Here is a 17189-nt window from a genome sequence, read left to right as displayed (position 1 = left end):
TTGCCTTTCCTCCTCTCTCCACATGGCCATGGCCAGTCTTCTCTCCTTTCTCCCTGCCTTTCTACAATAAAGCTCTAAAACCATAGACTGTCTGCTCATCAAGGCCCACTGTGCTTGAATGATGGGATAGGCTTTTCCCTAAGAAGCCACGTTTAACCTCCTGCCAGAAGGCCTTCCTACGCTGCAGCTACGGACTGGACTAAGGACTCTCTCACCTGCCTGGGAGCCATCCAGTGCCCTCTCTCCCCCTGTCCTCTCTTCCCTTCATCCCCAGGGCCGAGTGCCACCCTGGGACCCCTATTCTGTTCTTAGCTTACCCGCTGTATCCAGTGTGGGATGCTGAAGACTGAGAACCTGGTACCTGGGGCTGCCCCTTGGCTACCATCTGCCGTGGGGGGTCAGTGGCTTAACACAGCCAGATGCCCACCTGAGGCCGGTGGAAAGCATGCACAGTCCTCCTGTTTCTGCCCGCTCAGAGCCCCAGAACTCAGGTGGGATGCGGGTTCTCTCCCACTCCCCACTTTCCCCATACCCATGCCCCCCCCATACCACATTTTCTTTATCCATTCCTCTGTTGAGGAACATCTGTGTTCTTTGTAGCTTCTGGCTATTATAAATAAGGTTGCTATGACCATAGTGGAGCATGTGTCCTTATTACAAGTTGGAACATCTTCTGGGTATATACTATGCCAATGCCTGGCAAAAACGGAAGTGGATGCTCACAGTCATATATTGGATGCAGCACAGGGTCCCCAGTGAAGGAGGTAGAGAAAGTACCCAAGGAGCTGAAGGGGTCTGCAGCCCTATAGGAGGAGCAACAATATGAACTAGCCAGTACCCCAGAGCTCCCTGGGACTAAACCAGCAATCAAAGAAAAAACATGGTGGGACTCGAGGCGCTAGCTGCATATGTAATAGAGGATGACCTAGTCAGACATCAATGGGAGGAGAGGCCCTTGGTCTTGCGGAGATTCTATGCCCCAATAAGGGGAATGCAAGGGCCAGGAAGCAGGAGTGGGTGGGTTGGGGAGCACGGGGAGGGGGGAGAGGATAGCAGATTTTCGGAGAGGAAACTAGGAAAGGGAATAGCATTTGAAATGAAAATGAAGAAAATATGTAGTTATATATATATATATATATATATATATATATATATATATATATATATGCCCAACACTCTGGAGGCAGAGGCAGCTGGACTTCTGAGTTCAAGGCTAGCCTGGCCTACAGAGTGAGTTCCAGGACAGCCAGGGCTACACAGAGAAACCCTGTCTTGAAAAACCAATATATACATAAAACAAAACAAAAATTATATACAAAGTTGAATTCACACAGTACTCTTCCTAAAATCACACTTGAAATAATTTTAAACTTAGTACTTAGCTCTTGTTTAAAATCTTACCAATCCATGCATCTAAACAACATGTTCATCACAGAAGTCCTCTCTAACCCAGGGACTCCTACCCACTCTGGGAGACTGTTCCCTTCTTTGACCACCTCCTTAATATGTTGTCTCAAGAAATGGTGTAACTAATGTTACAATTGTGTATCTGTATCTGTCCACAGCAGTAGAGAAGAGTGAGCAGATAACCTGACCTGTCTCTGCATCTGCAGGCCACAAAGCCCAGTAAACACACACACACACACACACACACACACACACACACACACACACATTTTTAAGTCCATAATGATGGATGTTTGGTTGGTAATCTGGCCTGTACAGCTAGGCTCCTGGGATTTATGTAGGAAGATATTAACTGTTTCTAACTTGAGACAAACATGTCCAAGACAGTTTGATTTGTGAAATTGTAGCCAGTTAGCAAAGCCAAAGTATCCAGAGAGAATTCTGAAGCAGTTCAGCTGCTGTGAATACACTCAAATCTTTTCAATAGCAGAAAGTGCAAGGCTAACATCCACAGTCTCAGGAATAAGCTTTGCTACCAAGCAGCCTATGCATTCCACACGTTCATGATAATGTATTATGTTTAATATAAAAGACTGTCCCAGAATACGTTCCTGAGGCTAAAGAGAGAAGTAAGTTTTCTTTCTTTCTTTCTTTCTTTCTTTCTTTCTTTCTTTCTTTCTTTCTTTCTTTCTTTCTTTCTTTCTTTCTTATTGTCACAATTTGGTAGATTCAGTCCACACCTAGTGAAAAGATAAGACTATTCCAACACAAACAAAGCATTTGCTAAGGGATTGAAAACATGTGCTATTCACATCTAACTCTTTTTTTAAAATATTTTTTATTATTATGTATTTTCCTCAATTACATTTAGAATGCTATCCCAAAAGTCCCCCATACCCTCCCCCCTACTTCCCTACCCACCCATTCCCATTTTTTGGCCCTGGCATTCCCCTGTAATGGGTCATATAAAGTTTGCGTGTCCAATGGGCCTCTCTTTCCAGTGACATCTAACTTTGATTTCTTAAAAAACAAGAACAAAATATTGGACCATGTAGCTCCTATTAGTTTAGGGAATTCAACTCCATGAAAGACTCTAGCCCAAAGAATTTTCAAAATAGCATTTGAGTTTTCTCACTTAAATACAACCTTTTCAGATGAGTCTAACAATGACCTAGATGAGCTCTCTGTGACCTAGAGTTTTAAATAAGAGATCCATGTATTCAAAACTTATAAATTTATATATTGCTGAGCAATAGGACACAGTGTTCTGCTATTCTTAAGACTAGTATATTTAGTGAAATTAAGTTTTATGTACTTGTGGTTTGAATATGCTTGGCCCAGAGAGTGGCACTATTAGGAGGTGTGGCCTTGTTGGAGAAAGTGTGTCACTGTGGGGGTGGGCTTTGAGACCTTCCTCCTAGCTTCCTGGAAGTTAGTCTTCTCCTGTTTGCCTTCTGAACAAGATGTAGAACTCTCAGCTCCTCCAGTACCATGCCTGCCTGGACACTGCCCTGTTTTCTGCCTTAATGATAATAGATTGAACCTCAATTAAATTTCTTCTGTGAGAAAACAAATACATCTAGAATATTTGTTAAACACAAGGGTGTACAGTCTGTGGTGGCACACCCCGCTAGTCAGGAGGCAGAGACAGGCAGAGCTCTGTAAATTCAAGGCCAGCCTTGTCTACATAGTTAGTTGTCAGGTAGTCAAAGCTACACAGAGAAACCTGTCTTGAAAAACACCAAAAACCCAGTCAAAACCAAAAACCAACCAAACAAAGCAAGACAAAACGAAAAAAGAATAAATTAAAAAAAAAAAACCATAGGGAGTAATAGTTGTGAATACCAGATCCCTGCAGCAGTTAAAAGAGTTGGAACAAAAAGTGGGGCCTAAAGAAAGAAGAGGAAGAAAAGATGGAATCAGAGAGGAAGAGGGAGAGAGAGGGAGAGGGAGGGGGAGGGGAGGGAGAAGGAGAGGGAGCGCGCGGGGGGGGGGGGAGAGAGAGAGAGAGAGAGAGAGAGAGAGAGAGAGAGAGAGAGAGAGAGAGAGAGAGAGGCAAAAGAAGTAAAAGAAAAAGAGAAAAAAGGAGAAAGAGAAAGAATTAAATTTAGTGAATGTGCTTTCTGTAGGAAGCTTCATACATTTGCAAATACAAATACATTTGCATGCCTTCCAGCAGAGATCTGATACATTTCTTGAAAACTCTGACACCTGTTAGACCTAATTCACCAGTGATGATTTTTCTCCTTAGGTTATAGGTCATCCACTACTCTCATACACATCTCTTCTACATCTTTCAATCTTAGATTCACTCATTAGTACTTCAAAATGAACGTGGTGATATAATCACCTCTGAAACCATATCTTACACATACTTCAGAGTCACATCTTGGGAGAGTACCTAGAAAGAAATAACTTAGGCTAGTTAATACGTTTCTCTTCAAGGTGAAATGCCTAGGCACATGGTGAAATCCTGTGACTCAATTTTCTACTCCACACACTTCTGATATAAAGAGTCACAATTAGCCCTTGACAATGGGATAGATGGAAGGTCAGAAATGAATCATATGGTATGGTGTAACAGCACCAGCATCAGACAGAGGATATATGATCTGGTCTTTTCTCTGTTAGTAATAAGGTGAGGTGAATGAGTAAACAGTATTTAGGAGCCTCAACTTTTCCATTAATTGGTTGAAAGAGATAAGACTGAGAAGGTTAGATTTGATGGACATCTCTTCTTACAGAAGTGTAGACTGGCATCAGAGATAGGCATTCTTCAAAGGAGACTTGTACTCAGTATAATCAAATAGAGCTTGTTTCTGAAGAACTAAGTAGTGATTTTATTATGTGGATATTTTAGAAAATTATCAGAATCATTTCCTTCAGTCTAGCAATGGATAATAATTCCGCCATTTAAGCCAGCACTCTGGTTTATTTGTCTGTTCATATACAAGTATACAGTTGATTTGTCTTTCTTGAAACTTTGTCACCACATCAATGAATAAAAAACTCAAATATAGTAATAAGTAGAATTTTCCCAATGTCATTGTACTACATTTTATTTAAAAATTACTTTTTAAAAAAAAAATTCATTTGAAGCTAAGACTCAGGCATACACTTTCTAACTCTGTACTCCATAATGAGTTGTTGTGTTCCTACTCTTAAGATTAAAAACATTAGGTCAAGACAAGCAGATAGCTCAGCAAAAGCACTGAGTTATGGGCAGTTTTCATAGCCCTTTATCTACATATTTCTCTCTTGTTCAGAGGCACCCTTGAAAATAAGTACTTTCATCATATAGGAGACTATGATCAGAATATCCTAGTAAGCACAGAGAGCAGAATGAATTTGGAACCCCAAATGAACATCTCTAGACAGTTAAAACAACTAGCCTTCTACGGATACTTGGAGAATGCATTTTGTATGTGTGTGTGTGTGGTTTTCTCTGTCTTTCCTCAATTAAATTTCTTCTGTGAGAAAACAAATACATCTAGAATATTTGTTAAACACAAGGGTGTACAGTGTGTGGTGGCACACCCCGCTAGTCAGGAGGCAGAGACAGGCAGAGCTCTGTAAATTCAAGGCCAGCCTTGTCTACATAGTTAGTTGTCAGGTAGTCAAAGCTACACAGAGAAACCTGTCTTGAAAAACACCAAAAACCCAGTCAAAACCAAAAACCAACCAAACAAAGCAAGACAAAACGAAAAAAGAATAAATTAAAAAAAAAAAAAAAACCATAGGGAGTAATAGTTGTGAATACCAGATCCCTGCAGCAGTTAAAAGAGTTGGAACAAAAAGTGGGGCCTAAAGAAAGAAGAGGAAGAAAAGATGGAATCAGAGAGGAAGAGGGAGAGAGAGGGAGAGGGAGGGGGAGGGGGAGGGAGAAGGAGAGGGAGCGCGCGGGGGGGGGGGGGAGAGAGAGAGAGAGAGAGAGAGAGAGAGAGAGGCAAAAGAAGTAAAAGAAAAAGAGAAAAAAGGAGAAAGAGAAAGAATTAAATTTAGTGAATGTGCTTTCTGTAGGAAGCTTCATACATTTGCAAATACAAATACATTTGCATGCCTTCCAGCAGAGATCTGATACAGCACTGGCACTATCTTTTACCTCTGCTTGAGTTACAGACGCCGTATAAGCAGAACTAAAAATGGTTAATGTTTTCATGGTATTACTGTTCATGTTAAAACTTCTTAGCCTCTATAAGTGTATCTAGAAACTTTTGGAGGTCTGGTCTAGATGGCAGAAGATGCTCACTGGGGAAGGGTCACCAAGGGTTATATCCATTCTCTGAATCATAGTGTGCTTTCTGCTTCCCGTTTGCAAGGATGGGGACAGCTGTTCTGTCAAACATGGGCTACTTCACATTAAAAGCTTAAATTCTAACAGTGCTCCAAGAGTTATAGTGTGTGATAGTTCTATATAATTTCCTCAATATATGTGTTGCCCAAGCACATAAGGCCAAGCAACTGTGGACTGAAAGCCTGTAAACTGTATGTAGAATAAAATATACTTTTTACTCTTGAGAGGTCTTTATCTCACCATGGCATAAAAGTAAGTAGTGTGATTCATGTTACTATCTGTCCAACTGTTATCTGAGCCACTGAAAAGAGCCTCAGTAGTCAATTCCAAAAATAATATAGCAAAAAGTTAAGCAAGCGACATGTCACAACACAAAAAATTGGGTCCACAAATAAAGCAGATAATAGAAACTAACCCTAGGAAAGTCTATAAGACAGGCACACAAAATAAGGCTTAATGAATTGTTATAAATTTATCTGGGCAATTATGAAAGTGTTGTCAAGTTTACAGAAAAGTACGAGAAAGAAGTCTTGATAAATATGAACCATCATTAAAAGAGATGTGAATTATAAAAGACAACAAGAAAAAAAGTTGAAGTTGAAATGCATATTTATTGGAGTGGGGCTCAATAGCAGAGCTGAGCAGACATAAAAAGAATTAAGAGTTTAAAGATAGGTCAATTGAGATTATACATTATAAGAAAGATAAGCATAATAGTACAGGAGATTATTCAGTCTGAGAAACAAAAATATTAAAGAAAAAGACAAAGTAAAAGTAACTTAGAGATTCTTGAATCACTGGCAAGAGTATGTATATTTTGGAGTGTCCAGAAGAGACATAGGGATAAGAAGTGCAGAGTTTGTGAATAAGCAACGATAAAACAGCAACAAAACAACCTTGTTAAAGAAACAGTAATTTAGATAACACAAAGCTTAAGATGTTCATATCTTTCTAGAGTTTGTCAAAAGACAATCCTGGAAGTATCTAGAGAAAAACATCGCCCACACCATCTACAAAAGGTCCCCAGTGAGACCAGAGTCTAACTTCTCCACAGGAAGCACAAAGGACAGAAGACAATGCATGGCGGTGCCTCAAATGCAGAGCAGTGTTGGTGGTGGTTACAGGGGACAGTGTAGAACATCACCAAATAGGCTAAGCAGCAACTTTACAGTGGTATAATTAGAAATCATTGCTGTGTAAATCATACTAAATGATTTATTTAGTATTTTCTAAATATCCACCTCTTCTTACATCCTCAGCCTTTCTTTCAGCATGCTTGCCTGGATTTCTTTTGTATCTTCCAACAGTTGACCTTGCTCCTGATGAGGCCATTTCTACTCTTTTCCTCACCAACTGACTTGCCCCTGTGCTACTGTAACTTTCCACCAAATCTGTAAATCTCGTCTAAGAGCTTATCTCCAAAGAGTTGATTTTCAAATCTTTATGGTTTATAAATATTGCTGATCTTACATTTACCTAGGATAGGGCCCAGTGAATTTTAATAAGAAAGGCCAGTTTCTACAGCAATTTAAGTTCCAAACAAATAGGGAGTTCCCCTTTAAACGCTTTTAGATGAGACTTGAATGCTAGTTAGTCTTCATATGGATGACTACCTTTTCTTTTCTTTTCTTTTCTTTTCTTTTCTTTTCTTTTCTTTTCTTTTCTTTTCTTTTCTTTTCTTTCCTTTCCTTTTCTTTTCTTTTCTTTTCTTTTCTTTTCTTTTCTTTTCTTTTCTCGTCTCTTCTCGTCTCTTCTCTTCTCTTCTCTTCTCTTCTTTTCTTTTCTTTTCTTTCTTTTTTTTTTTTTTTTCGTTTTTGTTTTGTTTTTTCGAGACAGGGTTTCTCTTTATAGCCCTGGCTGTCCTGGAACCCACTTTGTAGACCAGATTGGCCTCGAACTCAGAAATACGCCTGCCTGCCTCTGCCTCCCGAGTGCTGGGATCAAAAGCGTGCGCCACCACCGACCGACCAGATAACTACATTTTCAACTAAAGCGCATGGAGAACAAAGTTCCTGGCTTTCTCCACATCTGTAGAACACAGGTTTTTTCATATTGTGGCAACTCCTAAGGTGCTAGGCTTTGTACAGTCGAGCCTTCCTAAGGATACAGGGTGTCTCTATGATTTTTAGACCATAGTCAGTATTGAGATACTGACTCCCTCTGTGTTTCTAGAACCTTGAGTCATTCCTGACATCTCAATGCATAATTGCATAGCTAGCTAGCTTCAATCTATAGTTCTGTTCCTTGTTTGATTTCTGAGACAGTTTCTGGCTGTGTATCCCAGACTGGCCACAAACTTAGGATCCTGTTCTTGCAGCCTCTAGGGTGCTGGCATGACAGCTGTGAGTCATATGCCTAGCTGGTATTTGTTTATTTGGGACATCTATTGTTTTGTGGATTTGCTTGGAGACTTTTTCTGCTTTTCAGTATTTGCTTTTAGTTCTTTAAAAGTTTGTGGTGTTAAAGATGGAACTTAGGGTTTCATGAATTTTAAGTGAACCCTGTTAATAGAACTATTCTACAGCAAGATCACTTAATATCCACACACAAACACTTTTTTTAAAAAAAAATAGAAAATACAGTTAAAGAATGCTGACTGATATTTAAACTTTGACTTTATAAACTTCAATGTGGAGGGCCTATCCTTGATTCTGTTTATACCCACTCCATCCAAGATTAGTCCTCTTTCTTCCTCTATCTCATGTCTTACATGCAAAACTGACTTCTACCTCTAAGAAAGAGGACTTAGAGAAGCAAGGACCAATATGAAAGCAATGCTAAAACCAACAACTTCTAATTCATTGAACTTTTCTTTACATTACTTACCACTTATATTTTTTAAAATAAGCAAAAAATAATTAAATCTAAATCACCAAGGATTTATTAAAAATGCAAATAATAGAATTCAATGCAATGCACAGAGCTTCTGATTCAACATTCTGAAGAACCGCTGTAGACCTTGACATCTGGAGTTAATTTACTTAGTGTCTTTGGATTATAATCTGTAAGATCCAAACATACATGTGCACTGTAGACATGAGTTTGTTTACACTGTAGCTTAGAATTTGTTAGTAAAAGATAATAAAAAGTAAATCTCCCTAACCAAGTGCTCGGCTGGCTTAGAATCAAAACATATAAAGATTTCCCTTCAGTTGTTCCAAAGTATCTTTCTAACAGGTGTGTATTTAAGAACAAAAATAAGCAAACAAAAAAGCCATTTGAACTGAAATCCCGTTTTAAAGCAATGCAATTAGAAATGTGTACCCACTGCAAAGATCCTGAGATTTTTTTGGAAAATTCCTTTCATAATGGGTTTGTCCCAAGAGAAATTAAATAATTTATAACTTTACCTAGGCATTATTTATAAAACGCTCAATCAAAAACCGGGAGTTCCTGCTGGGGAGATGAACTTGGTCCCTTGCACATTTGTACGTTCACTGGATATAAAATATAAACTCTGAGCAAGATGCTCAGTTCAAACAAACTTTTGCCATTCGTTTCCTTTCACTGAGAAAGTAGATGCTGGTGATAGAACTGTGAATCACCAGCTGTTGTACAAACCACATACATGGAATGCAAGTAGACAAGATGCCAGAGCTTCAGGAACTCCAACTTGCTCGCATTATAGCACCTGGTTATTAGAAGCCACTCTTGAAAATATTTGCTTGTCCATGCTTTGAGTCCAACTACAAAGCAGGCTAACATTCCATTTTTTAGATGGTTCTTATTACCACATAGTCATATTCAATGCTGATTTTATCCCAAGCAATTTGCCATTGTTAAGGCTCACCTCTTTGAACAGAATTGCTGAGAATAAATGTTTTTGGTCTTAGGTCTGATTACAAGAATTAAGAAATGGCCTCCTTTAGAATGACAACTCAGTAAAATCCACAAGCAAAACCATGTATCCTAGATTACAATTGCAGTGTAGCTATGTACAACGTGCATAATAATATTATTGCTGCTTTTTAAATGTAAATTTTCCTTATTAAGCAAGCTGGAGAGCACCAAAGCTCCCTATCATTTATTTAGTCAATGGTTCATACTGAGTCACACTTCTCATCCTGGTGGAGGCTTGTTAAGTTTTTAAATAAGATAAAGAAAGTATTCGTTTTCACCTTATCAGAAAGAGAAAATTCTAATTTATTGTCAGAAGTTTGAGAAAATTGTGTGCAAAAAAACCCAACACTTACTAAATGTCAAAACTTGAAGAAAGTTCCGAGGATTTTAATCTCCCTTATATTGCTTGGCTATGTAGTCGTCTTAAAGCTGGTCATAAACATGAGTTTCAGGAAAGGACATAGGCCTGCATCTGGATCACTTACAGTACACTGTTACAGATCATTTTGTTATATTCAGGGTTTAGTTCATTAGCACAGTCACACAGATGCAGCTAGTAAATGGCATTCTATAAGAATGTTGGTTTGGCCACATCTTAATGTGATGCACCTTTGTTTGATTTGATAGCTAAACTAACTAAAATCATACATGTAGCCTGAATATATAATAGTTGCAACAGTTGTTTGTGGTTTTTAATTCAAATTTCATAAAGGCTTCCAAAGAATTTAATGCAAATGACTGAATACAACAGTAATATATGAGCTCATATATCTTTAAGTATGTATGGACAGGCCAGGGGGAAAGCAGGGTTATATGTGTGTGCCTGCTTTTTATATGCATGTCCCAGGTTGCTTGTAATTACTTCATATTTAGAAATTGCCCTCCTTTGTACTCCATGCTCCTTGTTCAAGACTATTTTATTAATAATTTAATTTATAAGTGTAATTCCTCATATAGCAATTACTCAATTTATGATAGTTTAAAATATCCAAACACTACCAAGTCGTCATTAATATTATCCTGCAGAATTCATAGGATATTTTAGCTGGACATTCCTTCGTTGTTATCAAGAAAAAACTATTCATATTTCAAAAGTTAGCTTATCAACCTCTCTATGACAATTAGGATAACACTGAGCCAATGGTATTGTGGAGTTGGTTAAAAGTCCTTTGATTTGAACGTGGAATCTACTTACGTTTGTCTTGCTCTGCTTCAATTCCTTCACTTTCTGTGTCACTTGGTAAAAGCCATGGCTGATGCACAACCTGCAATTGCTTCAAAGACTCATCCTGTCAGAGAAAAGATTATTTTAGATTAAAGTCTAGGTTGATATCACAGTCACCTGTGGGAAGCCGCCCCCACATTCGCCATTACAAGATGGCGCTGACAGCTGTGTTCTAAGTGGTAAACAAATAATCTGTGCATGTGCCAAGGGTAGTTCTCCACTCCATGTGCTCTGCCTTCCCCGTGACGACAACTCGGCCATGGGCTGCAGCCAATCAGGGAGTGATACGTCCTAGGCGAAGGATAACTCTCCTTAAGAGGGACGGGGTTTCGCTTTTGCTTTTGGGGGCTTGCACTCTTGCTCCTGAAGATGTAAGCAATAAAGTTTTGCCGCAGAAGATTCTGGTTTGCTGCGTCTTTCCTGGCCGGTCGCGAACGCGTGTAAGAGTTGGTGCCGAAATCCGGGAAGAAAGAACCCGGGACGAAAAAACCCGGGACAAGAAAACTCGGGACGGGAGTTAACCATCACCGGCGCAAGGAAGATTCTTCATTCCGGAACCAGAACTGCGGGTCACGGTAATGAAGTGTTCCCGTAAAACAGACTGTTGAGAAGGATTCAACTGCGTGAATTCAGAACTCTTCAGCTGGGGAACAGGGTACCCGTAAGTATAGCTTTACAAGGTAAGTCTGGCCTTGAACTTTCTAACGAAATTCAAGACAGTCTATCAGAAGTAAAGTGGGAAATAGCTTTACAAGGTAAGTCTGGTCTTGAACTTTCTAACGAAATTCAAGACAGTCTATCAGAAGTAAAGTGGGAAATAGCTTTACAAGGTATGTTTGGCCTTGAACTTTTTTTAGTGTTAGGAGCCTTTTTGTTCCTTTTCACATGTTATCAAGTGGTTAAGGCAGGGCTGAAAATTCTGGATGAAATTCAGGGCAATCTATCAGAAGTAAAGCGGGGAGAGAGAGTAGGAGCAAAGAGGAAATATGGTACACAAACTAAGTATACAGGCCTTTCCAAGGGTCTTGAACCCGAGGAAAAGTTAAGGTCAGGTAAGAATACCTGGGGAGAGATTAGAAGGAAGGAAAAGAAAAAAGAAAAGAAAAAAGATCAATTAGCGAAGGTCTCTAGGAGAAGGAGCCTATACTCATCACTAGATGAGCTCAAGGAGCCAGCTCTTGGTAGCTCTGAATCAGATGATGAATTCTCCCCTGAAGAAACAGACTGGGAGGAAGAAGCAGCTCATTATGAAGGAAAAGGGTACCAGCCAGATAAAGTGCTAGCTAATCAGTTAAGGAAAAAGCCAAAAGCGGCTGGCGAAGGCCAGTTTGCTGTTTGGCCTCCGGGCAGTCGGCTTCAAGGTGCACTTCCGCCCTATGCGGAGCCCCCGCCCTGCGTAGTGCGTCAGCCCTGCGCAGAGAGACAATGTGCAGAGAGGCAATGCGCAGACTCATTCATTCCCAGAGAGGAACAAAGGAAAATACAACAGGCATTTCCGGTCTTTGAAGGAGCCGAGGGTGGGCGTGTCCACGCTCCGGTAGAATATGTGCAGATTAAAGAGCTTGCCGAGTCGGTCCATAAATATGGAACCAATGCTAATTTTACCTTGGTGCAGTTAGACAGGCTTGCCGGCATGGCACTAACTCCTGCCGACTGGCAAATGATTGTAAAAGCCGCTCTCCCTAGTATGGGCAAATATATGGAATGGAGAGCTCTATGGCAAGAGGCTGCACAAGCGCAGGCCCAAGCAAACGCAGCTGCTTTGACTCCAGAGCAGAGAGATTGGACTTTTGACTTGTTAACGGGTCAGGGAGCTTATTCTGCTGATCAAACAAACTACCATTGGGGAGCTTATGCCCAAATTTCCTCCACGGCTATTAGGGCCTGGAAGGCGCTCTCCCGAGCAGGTGAAGCCACTGGACAACTAACAAAGATCGTCCAGGGACCTCAGGAGTCCTTCTCAGATTTTGTGGCCAGAGAGACAGAGGCAGGCTCTTGCAGCCTACAAGGTCTTATTGTCCACCCTGGAGTTGTAGATCAGGATTATAAAGGGGAACTTCAGGTTCTCTGTTCTTGTCCTCAAGTTGTCTTTTCTATATCACAAGGGGACAGAATAGCTCAACTAATAATTTTGCCAAGCCTACATGGCTGTTTTTTCTTCCTCTGGTATTCCTAGAGCTGCCAGAGGGATCGGTTTTACTGGAAATGATTCTGATTACTTAATAATGCCTTTAGATTGTTGTCAAATTTTATCTACTCCTCATGTAGGGGTAAACCCTCGTGGCATCAGGCCATTACAGGTCTGACAAATGGATGTCACGCATATTTCCTCCTTTGGGAGAAATCAATGTTTACATGTGTCCATTGACACATGCTCTGGCATCATGTTTGCTTCTCCGTTAACCGGAGAAAAAGCCTCACATGTGATTCAACATTGTCTTGAGGCATGGAGTGCTTGGGGGAAACCCAAACTCCTTAAGACTGATAATGGACCAGCTTATACATCTCAAAAATTCCAGCAGTTCTGCCGTCAGATGGACGTGACCCACCTGACTGGACTTCCATACAACCCTCAAGGACAGGGTATTGTTGAGCGTGCGCATCGCACCCTCAAAGCCTATCTAATAAAACAGAAGAGGGGAGTCGAGACTCTACCCCGAGTACCAAGAGTGTCTGTGTCTATGGCACTCTTTACACTCAATTTTTTAAATATTGATGCTCATGGCCATACTGCGGCTGAACGTCATTGTTCAGAGTCAGATAGGCCCAATGAGATGGTTAAATGGAAAAATGTCCTTGATAATAAATGGTATGGCCCGGATCCTATTTTGATAAGATCCAGGGGAGCTATTTGTGTTTTTCCACAGAATGAAGACAACCCATTTTGGATACCAGAAAGACTCACCCAAAAAATCCAGACTGACCAAGGGAATACTGATGTCCCTCGTCTTGGTGATGTCCAGGGCGTCAATAATAAAGAGAGAGCAGCGTTGGGGGATAATGTCGACATTTCCACTCCCAATGCCGGTGATGTATAATGCTCAAGTGTTCCCCTGCTTTTTTACCACTAACTAGGAACTGGGTTTGGCCTTGATTCAGACAGCCTTGGCTCTGTCTGGACAGGTCCAGACGACTGACACCATTAACACTTTGTCAGCCTCAGTGACTACAGTCATAGATAAACAGGCCTCAGCTAATGTCAAGATACAGGGTGGTCTCATGCTGGTTAATCAACTCATAGATCTTGTCCAGAAACAACTAGATGTATTATGGCAAATAGCTCAGCTGGGATGTGAACAAAAGTTTCCGGGATTGTGTGTTACTTCCATTCAGTATGAGAAATTTACTAGGGCAGCTAATTTGTCAAAAAGTCTTTCTCAGTATATGTTACAGAATTGGACGGCTGAATTTGAACAGATCCTTCGGGAATTGAGACTTCAGGTCAACTCCACGCGCTTGGACCTGTCCCTGACCAAAGGATTACCCAATTGGATCTCCTCAGCATTTTCCTTCTTTAAAGAATGGGTGGGATTGATATTATTTGGAGATACACTTTGCTGTGGATTAGTGTTGCTTCTTTGGTTGGTCTGTAAGCTTAAGGCCCAAACTAGGAGAGACAAGGTGGTTATTGCCCAGGCGCTTGCAGGACTAGAACATGGTGCTTCCCCTGATTTATGGTTATCTATGCTTAAGCAATAGGTCGCTGGCCACTCAGCTCTTGCATACCACGAGGCTAGTCTCATTGCACGGGATAGAGTGAGTGCGCTTCAGCAGCCCGAGAGAGTTGCACAGCTAAGCACTGCAGTAGAAGGGTTCTGCGGCATATATGAGCCTATTCTAGGGAGACATGTCATCTTTCAAGAAGGTTGAGTGTTCAAGTGTCCTTTCTCCAGGAAAAACAACACGGGACCAGACCAGGACCCCTCTAGGTGATGAGCCTGGAAGGAGGTTATGTGTACGGCTCCTTTACCTGCACACTGGGGATTTGACCTCTATCTCCACTCTCATTAATATGGGTGGCCTATTGCTCTTATTAATAGAAAAGGGGGAACTGTGGGAAGCCGCCCCCACATTCGCCGTTACAAGATGGCGCTGACAGCTGTGTTCTAAGTGGTAAACAAATAATCTGCGCATGTGCCAAGGGTAGTTCTCCACTCCATGTGCTCTGCCTTCCCCGTGACGACAACTCGGCCATGGGCTGCAGCCAATCAGGGAGTGATACGTCCTAGGCGAAGGATAACTCTCCTTAAGAGGGACGGGGTTTCGCTTTTGCTTTTGGGGGCTTGCACTCTTGCTCCTGAAGATGTAAGCAATAAAGTTTTGCCGCAGAAGATTCTGGTTTGCTGCGTCTTTCCTGGCCGGTCGCGAACGCGTGTAAGAGTCACCAATGAGGTTGAGCAGCTCAGTTTCCATAAAGTCCACATTCAAAGCACTAAAACCTTCCCAAAGCAGGGTGATAATTGAACCTTAAATTCCTTTTCATGTCATATTTATGAATCTCTTAACCCTAAAGCCATTTCATATTTTCTTTAGAAATATTTGGGCAGTAAGAATTAAATCTAGACTATTATCCTTCTGAGGAATGTTTTATATAAATGCTCTTGGAAATAACATTACAAAATGCACAAGATAAAATTGGATAGAAGTAGCCTTTATCAGGTAAAGACTTTAACTTCTTTATAGGAACAGAGATTAGTATGATTGACACCTGCTTCCTGTCTTTACTCCCGCAGTATTTTTTCCTGCCTTCTCTCCTTTCCTGCTGCCTTATTTCTTTGGTCTCAATCTACTGAGTTGAAGGGATTTCACCAAGTAACTTTCCTGAGTATGCCAGTACTACAGATACAAACAACCACACTCATCTTCAATTCTGTTTCAGTTAAAATATTATTTCATATATACATCTTTACTCTGTTCTTTCCTTTTTTTATGGAACATACATATACCACCACTTCTTTTTTTCTTCACTAAAGGACATCTATGAAATTTCAAGGAACAACTTTCTTATGTTTTCTATGTCTCCTCTTAAGCCATTTTTGGGAGAAATTTTAAAGAAGTTGTATGATGGAATTGTTTCTGTGCTTATAATTTTTGTTTGTTGTTGGGGTTGTCTCATTGTCCATGGGTAAGATCGGGTTTAAGTTAGATTCGGATCCCGGCTGTTTTCTTTCCACTTCTATTCTGCCACCTGTAATTATCAGGTAGCTCCTGAGCATTGTCAGCATTGTTGTGATCTAACACAGTGTGCTACACTGCACTTCTTTATCTCTCTTCTACAGGACAACATGTTTGAGGACCTGATTATCATCTAAACTGAGAGTTTCCCTTACGCTACAGGCAAGTTGCTTCTCAATTTCTTTATACACTTAATGGATCAATATACAACTATATAGTAAGTGTCCAGTGACATTTTTCTTGTCTCAGCAATAACATGGGCTCTGTAAAGGCACAGATAGGCTTTTGCAACTGGTCGTTCCAGGAATGTATGAAGAATGTAGGCCACAAACGAGGGACTCACAAAGTAGGCACTTATGTAGGAGAAAACAAGAAAGAAGAGGAAGGACATTAGAAACAAAGGAGCTTGAAACTGTAAATTCATCCTTAAAACTCAGAAACAATATTTTTTAAATACAAAAACATGTTTACATATTTTAGTAAAAATAATCTTTACTAAAAAGTAAAAATCAATAAGGTCTGTCATTTCAACTACTTGAACTTCGAAATTAATTTATTATTTTCTCCATTTTTTTCCCTGCAGCTTAGGATACTTTGCTCTCTGTTGCTCTGACAAATGCTAGTAATATGAAACTTAATTCTCATATTTCTAAGAAACATGAAATACCAGACATTAATTGTCAGTTTTGCTTAAGATAGCTCCCATGGATGAGAAATACACTATGCACAAACTCTTGAATTAATGGTAAATTCCTGAGGTGTTCAGTCTTTGCTCAGATTTTTCCAAATCACATACTTTTCCAGGAGTGTGGGAGATAGGATGAATGGGTAAAACATAGGGACATTTCAAAGCAGTTAACTAGTGCTTTATAGCATTATAGTAAATACATGATATTGCATACTGGTTGAAACAGCAGGCTATGTGCCACTATGAACATTTTCATATACTCCAGTGAAAAAGACCAGGGAACCTAAGGATGGTCAATAGATTATGAAGAAAATACATAAATGCATTAAAGTAAATAAAGCACACTTAAAGGGGTGGAAAATAAAATGCTGACCATGTAATTCATGGAGGTTCGTTGAGTATGTAAAATTAGAGACTTAATGGACAGCATACAGGGACTTTATTTTAACTGATAGTTCATTATAGACTTATACCAGAATTGGGTTATTAACTTCAATATAAAATACATATCTATGAATCCTTATTGCTAAAAATAAATGACTCAATAAAGAAGTGTGTGA

General features: G+C 40.1%; 1 protein-coding gene across 10 annotated transcripts in view; it reads right to left on the bottom strand.

Annotated features, from left to right (window-relative positions):
- The window catches only part of A830018L16Rik (RIKEN cDNA A830018L16 gene), a 562288-nt gene that overhangs the window by 14110 nt on the left and 530989 nt on the right, over positions 1 to 17189 (bottom strand). For all 10 annotated transcript variants that reach the window (XM_030254977.1, XM_006495544.2, XM_006495540.3 and 7 more), the window contains one exon: positions 10737 to 10830. In XM_030254977.1, coding sequence (XP_030110837.1) covers positions 10737 to 10830 — 94 coding nt within the window. The remainder of the gene's footprint in view (positions 1 to 10736; positions 10831 to 17189) is intronic.

This window comes from Mus musculus, chromosome 1 (assembly GCF_000001635.26).
Source record: "Mus musculus strain C57BL/6J chromosome 1, GRCm38.p6 C57BL/6J".
In the NCBI taxonomy this organism is placed as follows: domain Eukaryota; kingdom Metazoa; phylum Chordata; class Mammalia; order Rodentia; family Muridae; genus Mus; species Mus musculus.
This window is presented reverse-complemented; position numbering and strand designations above follow the sequence as displayed.